The following is an 8,313-nucleotide window of genomic DNA, read 5'->3' on the forward strand; positions in this document are numbered from 1 at the left end:
CTTCAGTTTTAACCGACTTTCTAGCACCTAAAGCTAGATTGCCTTCAGTTTCAGTTTAAAACCAAACCAAAAGCCAAACATGTAACTCGATACAATTTTAAATGGTTTCAGTTTGGTTTTCAGTTTAATCGGTTAGTAACCCTTCCTGTTCCTCACATATTTCATTCAGCTAATCTAAGAACAGTCTACGATCCCCCCAGAATAGATTCAGAAGAACAAGTATTAAGCTTAACTAGTTTGTATTTTCAACTCTAAACCAATTCTCTCTAAATTTACATTCTCCCAACATACATATTCAGCATAAATCTTGACTAATATCATCGTGACGCACGAGACAAACCGTTACTCGACAAACAAATCCTCAAAAAAGTTCAAGCACACCGGACACATGCAATGAAATCTACAAACATCGATGATGACAAACGGAATTGTGTACTTTAGTGGTTCTTGTTTGTTTATGTAGTCTCTCCAGATAAGATCTCAAGTTCAGCCCACCAAAGAGGTGAGAGCCGAGGAATTGCTTGATCTGGTGAAATCTTTAGCACCTCCTTCAATTTTGTAACCACTTCTTTCATTGTCGGTCTCTTTCGAGCATCCTGCTGAATGCATTCTTCGATAACCTCACATATGAAGTCAAGTTCGTGTTGCTTAAAGAATTCTAATGTCGGGTCAATCATGTCACTGGTGTTTCTTTTATCGTTTAGATATTGTGCAGCCTGCACAAATATATATATGTTATTAAGATTTCATAAAACCGTTGAGGAAAACTCACATATGAGGACTTACCCAAGCTACGAGAGGCTCTTGTTGCTCTGAATAAGGAAGCTTGCCAGAAATGATTTCAAGCATTAAGATACCAAAAGAGTAGACGTTTGTCTCTGTATCGATAAGTGGCGGCAGTGCAGAATGCTCTGATTCAGAATCGGCAGATAACTTCGCTTTTGATACCAAATCGTTCCAAAAACCCATCTCTGCAACCTGAGAAACCACATTTGTTTTAGTAACTAGTTTATGCCCCGCCCGCATTGCGGGGCAGTAAGCGGAATATTTCTCAGTTTAATAACATGCACGCATGTGTTTCGGTTACTTGTACATAATACTCATAACACGATCTCATAAAAATTAGACATAAATAAAATAATATGTGTCAGAATTTTTGTTTTAATAAAGTTTATGAATTATAAAGTAACTTTATTAAAGCCCAAGAGTAGTAGCGGTTGTCCACCAATAGCTAACTGTCACTATTCCCTAGGTTGATTCGTTATGTTAGCAAGGGGAAAAGGCTAAATGACGAAATACTAAAAAAATAAAAGTAGAAGGACTAAACATGTACGCTACCAAAAGTTAAAGCATATAAACAAAGTTAACCAATAAAAAGAAAGTTTTTTATTTTCTAAAAACAAAGGGGCTAAACACAAATTAGCGAAGTTGAAGGTTTAAAAGTATAATACTAAAAGTGACGATCAATTACTTAAAAAGAATAAAAGTAGACGGACTAAAACATTCATATAAACAAAGTTAACCAATATGAAGAAAAGTATTTAAAAAAAGAGGGGCGAAAACCGTGTATTAGCGAAGCCGAAGGTTTAAAAGTTAAATACAAAAAGAATCGACCAATGAGGGGGTGCCAGGCAGCACTACTCCCCCCCATGGTTTTTGTAGTGTATATAAATATAAATTCCTTCATTCCCCACTAAAACGAGTAACAAAATGGAACTGTCAGGCAACATTATTATTAGGTAACGAGTCAACTACGGTCAAGTTGGCCAAAAACATTTTTTCCCAAAATTTTATTTGATAGGAGTAAAGCGCACAAATCGTCCCTGTGGTTTTCTAGAATTTTGGATTTGGTCCCTAGCTTTTTAAAAGTACACAGATGGTCCCTGTGGTTTGCACTTTGTAACGCATTTAGTCCACAGCCAACAAATCTAACAGTTTCAAGAGGTCCAAGTTAGTGACTAAATGCATTACAAAACGCAAACCACAGGGACCATCCATGTACTTTTGTAAAAAGTTGGGGACTAGATGCGTAACAAAGTGCAAACCACCGGGACCATCCGCGTACTTCTAGAAAGCTAGAGACCAAATCCAACATTTTGGAAAACCACAAGGATTATCCGTGATAATTGATTTGTGATACATATGCTTACAAAATAATTATGATTATAACAAAGACCTAACTTCTTGATGCGGCAAGTGAAGAGTAATGAACAGATTCAAGAGAAGAATAATTATTTACTTTGGGTGCATAATCATCCGTCAAACAGATCGTTCTCGAGGTCAAATTGGTGTGGGGTACAGGAGGGTTCAATTCGTGCATGTATTCAAGACAATAAGCTGTTCCCATGATAATTCTCATCCTCGAACTCCAATCAAGATGTTCAAGCTCTTTAACTGTAACAATAGACACCGAATCATTGACTAAAAGTATCTAAAAAGAAATTTAATAAAAATATACTAAAAAAATTGAGTACTCACCATGTAGATGCTCTGAGAGTAAGCCATTAGCAGCATACTCAAACACCATCATCCTAACGAAAGGTTCGTCTTCCTCGCAATAACCAAGAAGATTAACGAAGTTTTTGTGATTCACTCGTGACAATGCATCAATCTACACAATTGCAATATATATATATATATGTTAGATAGTTATCGTATAGATGGTAGATTAAAACACCTAAAATAAACAAACCTTCTTAAGGAACCCTAATTCTGCACGTTTTGACCAATCTTTGAGACTGGCAATGGAGGTAGCTGCTACACAAATCTCGACTCCACTAGATAATGTTCCTTTGTATAGTGTATACCCTTCACTCGTCTCGATAATATTGCTAAAATCCTCACATGCTGTTTCTAGCTCTGTGCGGTTTAGCTTTGGAACCCCTGTGATTGAATTTTAATTATTTATGATTTTCAAAAACAATGTTATGTAATGTATGACATTATGCATTTCATTATCTTTTTCTATGGTTAAGATTTCTCTGTTTCCAAACATTAAAAGCTAATTATTGCAAATCCGAAGTTGTAACGAATGTATGTCTTTTAACTATAAATTGGATGAAAAATTGCCTGTAATAAAAGCTTTCTGCAATTGTCCACTGATGCCTGTCCTCCAAGGGCCTATGGTCTTTACTGCTCGACTTCTACACACGCACCAGAGCACCATGGCGATGATTATAAGCAAAAGTATACAAAAACTTATTATCACCCAAACCTTCCACTTATCTGAGCTACTACTTCCACTTTGAGGAGTAAGATTTGCTGGCGGTAGAGTTTCATTTGAGGAGGGTTGAGGAATATCTGGACTAAGTGGTGGCGGTGGCGGTGGTGATACTGGTGGTGGTGGTAGTGGTGGTGGTGGATTCTTGGGTACGGCAGGAAATGATCCACTACTTCTAGTCGTTGGGAGAGCTATGATCTTAGGTGGCCCAATCCCATCCCTAGGAGATGGTGCAGCTGCTAGGTTTGAAGATTCTTCTGCTAGCTTTCGACGTACAACGTTTTCCACCGTTTCTGCTTCCAATTCACCTACGTGATTTACACACAATATAGAGAATCCACGAGTAAATAATATTAGTATTTTTCTAAAATATGTTTGGTAGTTAGATCATAGAGGGCCCAATCATGATCATGTATTTTTTAATTTTTTTTTTACTTACATTTTTCATTTATAGAGCAATTGATTGAGGAGCTTCTGTGAATCCTGAAACTTTGGTGAAGTAAGCCGAACATAAGGAGATTAAGTATAACGTAGAAATGAAGCATAAATTTGCAATTTAGTTTGGCATTCTTCCTTACAGTTGGAACGGGTTGAGGTAACTAATAACTATTTCTTTGATTTGTATTAGAAGAGAATCAGCTTTCTTTTGAAGTTTAGAGCCTCCTTGCCATACGCTGTCCATAATGCAACACAATAAGTAGATGTTCTCCTTCAGGGGTCAGGATAAAAAAAGGAAACTAATTAAAGCGGAATGCACGTTTGGTAAATGTTGCATGACATATGCACTTGATTCAAAAGCTAAGCAGTCAATAGCGGTGCTATAGCGGTTAGCGGACCTCAGGGTGTGTAGCGGTCCAAATAGCGGTGGCCTATAGCGGTTATAGCAGTAACGGTGTTTGATTGTGTTAATTCTTAAATTAAATACTTCAAAGTTACTATTAGTATTTGATTTGCAATAGGTTTTTGATAATGGAATGATATTGCTATGAATTTTGATATTAATATTAATATTTTCAAAGATATATTTATATATATATAAAAATACATAAATTATGCATGGTATAAAAATTACCGCTATACCACCGCTATAACCTATATATCGTATAGCGGACCTTGACCGCTATTCGATTTTGGACCGCTTTAACTGCATAGTTCAAAAGGTGCATCCAAACACCCCCTAAAGAGGAATGCACATTTGAATGAATCACAATGATAATGAGAAGTGTCTTACCATCGTCCAAATTTCCTATTTAGACATCCAACCCCATTGGCAACAAGAGATAGAAGGTTTTCGTCATATTGCATTTCATAAAGAAAGTTGGGAGTCCTGAGTTCCATGGGAATAGAGCCTTCAAGATTGTTGTTACAGAGCAATCTACAGCAGTCATAATTTGAGCTCTAACGTCAAATATACCACTTTAGTTTAAAATCTGATATAGATAAAGTTTTGAAGAAAAAAAAAAATCAGATGTAAACAAATCGGTGCTAAACATGCACACGTATATATATATTATTGGATGAAAACTAGTAAAAGAAAAGATGAAGTTACTATGTCACTTACAACCGTTTTAATGAAGGCATTCTTCCAAGCTCTGATGGAATATGTCCACTAAAGTTATTATCCCTCAAGTCTAGTACTTCCAACATGGTGAGTTCACCAAGCTCTTTCGGAATAACTCCGGAGAACTTATTCTGTGAGAGAACACTAGCAAAAGAAATATAAAAAACAATCAAAGAACGATCCTTATTAGAGTCATTTGACTTATATCTGAATCCGGTGCTCTGCGGTGATTTAAGTGTGTCAAAGTTGTTGCTACGATCTTAGTTCTACCGAAATCACAAACTTCCATTTTCAATATCAAATGAAAGTTGCATTGATTTGGGTCCACAAGATTCCTTTTATTATTTTAGCACAAAGGTATTTAATATGTATTTACCCGAGAACATTTCGTTTGAGCTACATGTCCTTTAATACACAAACTAGCAAAACAATATTAGCCATAAGCAATGATGGTCATTTTAAAGCAGCATTAGGCATACAGTAATTCCCTCAAATAACTAAACCTTTTATCGATTTACATGTATCGTACCATTATAACTTAGATAAAAAGAGGCAATGGATCTTTATACCAAGAAACTATATAACACACCCACAAACATGACACAAGCAAAAAAAAAACAAATTTATCAAACTCACAGACAAAACGGAAGAGCACTCACAGACATCTCAAATGTGTGAGGTTCCCTATCCCAGGTGCTAATACTCCTTCCAAAGATAGCTCGTTGAGATCCCTTTAGACAAAGCACGTAAAATACATCAACATTCAGTTATTTAAAAAAAAACTTATCAATATCTTCAACATTCAAAGTTTAAAATGTATGGACGGAAAATTTGCTCGGATAGTCGGATATCATATTTGAGTGTTTGTTTGGGGATCTAATTATTAAACAAATGACTTACTGTTAAAACCTAATACAATGAAAAGGTTAAAACGGTTATGTTCTATCATACAACACACAAAACAAACTATAATAACTCATTCAACACTTAAAAAAATAAAATGATCCATGAGAGCAAAAAGAATAGAGGAACAACTTACAGCACATGAACATTACCATCGACACAACGAACATTAGACCATGAGCAAGGATCATGGTCACTAGGATTCCAGCTTGCGAACACGCTAAACGGATCATTAGATACTCCTGCCCGAAAATCCAACAACGCCAGACCTATATTCCAATTAAAAACCACCTAAATCAGTTAAAAACTGATAATTTAACATAAAAATTCCACCAATAATTAAAGAAGAGTTATGCAGCAAATTCTAAGCTTACCCTCAGGGTTCAGTGAAGAACACCCTTGAATTAAATCAAGAACAAAAAGCAAGAAACACGATAAACGAAGTTTATATGTTATCCATCTACCCCTCATTGCACGCATAGGCAGCAACGGTTTCTGCCAAACTTGCCAGCTTTATATTGCCACCTAAGTTTCCTTGATTAACCGATTACATAGACCTCGAATAATCACTCAAACCACAGCAACAATTCTTTTCTTTTTTTTTTACAAAAAAAAAAAAAAAACCGAAAATTGACTATCTATATTCTATACAACAGAAAAATATACAAATTTGCCACTCCTATAAGGAAACCCTATTTTGTAAGAATACAGTAATAACAAATACCCTTGTTCAGCTTAGTGATCAAATTGGGGTCCCTCATTTTATGGATTTCTAATTTTCTTTTTGTTGTAACACCTCCTTCGGTCGCGTTTGACGTTACCCAACAAAAGTTGTGATCTTCATTGTTTCAAATGGAAACTGGATAACAAAGATTTTTGAGAAAGATTAGAAACCCAACAACATTTTTTTGTATTTAAGAAGAATAGAAAAAAAAAAAAAGAATGTCCTCAACAGCAAGTAATCTAGCAAAAAAGCAAAAGGGTTTGAATATTGATAAAATAGAGTAAATTACGTTTTTGGTCCCTGTGGTTATATCACTTTTACTATATTAGCCCAAAATAAGAATTTTTTAACACATCTGCCCCTATGGTCTCTATAACTAACCATTTTGGCCCCTAAGTCTAACCATTTTGGTCCCCCTGGTCTCTATAACTAACCATTTTGGCCCCCATGATCTCTAGACTTAGGGGCCAAAATGGTTAGTTATGGAGACCATGGGGGCAGATATGTTAAAAATTCTTATTTTAGGCTAATATAGTAAAAGTGATATAACCACAGGGGCCAAAAACGTAATTTACTCGATAAAATAACCAAAAGATAGTAGAGCTTAGCATATACGAAAGACAAAAATAGTCGAGTTATATTATTTTTTCTATTTCTTTTCTTGATGCTTTTCCTCGTGTAAGGAGAGAATCTAAACTATTGTTTCCAAGAAATATGCCGGTAAATATAAGTAAGAAGCAATGTATATATGACAAAGGTGACAATGAATAAAGATGGACCCTGCAAGAATTCTTTTAGAACCAAAAAAAGATCCTTACTTACATAATACGAAACGAACTTAAGAAAGAACGAACATGATTGTTACAGCCCCTCTTAGGATGATGAGCATCTGTAAATTAAAGGATATTTCGCTCTTTAACGCTTTCTACAACAAGATTCACTTCTGCTTAAGATTAAAGGATCCACTTTTGCATAACTAAAAGTACTTACTTGCTATGGCCTCTGTGTGATCATCTACAATATTATTAGACATTAACTCCTGAATTAATTATTGAGACCACATCGTGACATCCATTTTAAAGCTGAAAACTGGCACCGTTGACTTTCCAAAGTCAAACTAGTTTTTTTTTTTTAAATAACAGAGCAACATTCATGAACTTTCTTCCACGTATACAAGTTACAACACACAAAATAACAAGAAAACAAAGCTGAATTCTAATACCTAACATACTTTAAGTATAATCATCAGCATTGCCAATCAAATTATAACAAAACAAGGTTAGGTTATATGATAAAATACATAAAAGTTATGAGGTATAGGGTTTATTGAAGGGAATGTACCGGTATAATAGGAGCAGAGAGAGAGAAGAGGTGAAGGAAGTGATATAAAGTCGTTTGATTTGATTGAATAGAGGAACATAGCGCCATTGTTCCACCGGAAACAAGTTGATTTCCGAAGTCCACAATCGACGGTGCGACGGTCGTGCGACGGTGGAAGGGGTGGTGCGACGGTGGGGGAGGTGTTGATCGGAAATTAGGGCTAATGAGCACAGAGATTTTGGGAAACACCGACCCCTTTTGTTTAACGGAATATTCTTGGAAGTGAAGGAAACAAAGGAAGGGGTTTTCGGTTAATGGTTTGTTGATTTAATCATAAAAAATTAAATTCATAATTCATAATTATTAATTAGTCAAATAGGAAGTTTATTTTTGTTAGGAAGTATAGGAAGCAATCTTAGCCGTTCATCTTCTTTTTTAAAATTTTGGACGCGTGGGCTTTTTCGTCTTTTTACATTATCATATATTCGTTCTAATTCGATTATAGATTCTGTTACCTCTCTTCTTAGTTCATCACTTTTATAACAGAATTGAAGATTCTATATGTCACGGCCCCCGACCCGGTTT

General features: G+C 35.4%; 1 protein-coding gene across 9 annotated transcripts; it reads right to left on the reverse strand.

Annotated features, from left to right (window-relative positions):
- Positions 1-222: 222 nt before the first annotated feature.
- LOC110929357 (protein MALE DISCOVERER 2) lies at positions 223-8,020 on the reverse strand. Of its 9 annotated transcripts, none has more exons than XM_035987537.1 (14): positions 7,750-8,019; positions 6,409-6,543; positions 5,821-5,953; positions 5,441-5,512; positions 4,782-4,925; positions 4,452-4,595; positions 3,799-3,894; positions 3,660-3,703; positions 3,070-3,528; positions 2,693-2,883; positions 2,479-2,611; positions 2,240-2,394; positions 787-978; positions 223-716 (listed from the first exon to the last, which is right to left on the reverse strand). In XM_035987537.1, the coding sequence occupies exons 2-14, from the start codon at positions 6,443-6,445 to the stop codon at positions 456-458; spliced, it is 2,061 nt and encodes a 686-aa protein (XP_035843430.1). In that variant the 5' UTR covers positions 6,446-6,543; positions 7,750-8,019; the 3' UTR covers positions 223-455. The 9 variants fall into 9 exon arrangements, with proteins under 9 accessions (XP_035843430.1, XP_022028203.1, XP_035843432.1 ...); XM_022172511.2 differs by having other exon boundaries at positions 3,660-3,709; XM_035987539.1 differs by having other exon boundaries at positions 3,660-3,709; positions 5,837-5,953; positions 6,059-6,543.
- Positions 8,021-8,313: the final 293 nt, after the last annotated feature.

Source organism: Helianthus annuus, chromosome 3 (genome assembly GCF_002127325.2).
Source record: "Helianthus annuus cultivar XRQ/B chromosome 3, HanXRQr2.0-SUNRISE, whole genome shotgun sequence".
NCBI lineage: Eukaryota > Viridiplantae > Streptophyta > Magnoliopsida > Asterales > Asteraceae > Helianthus > Helianthus annuus.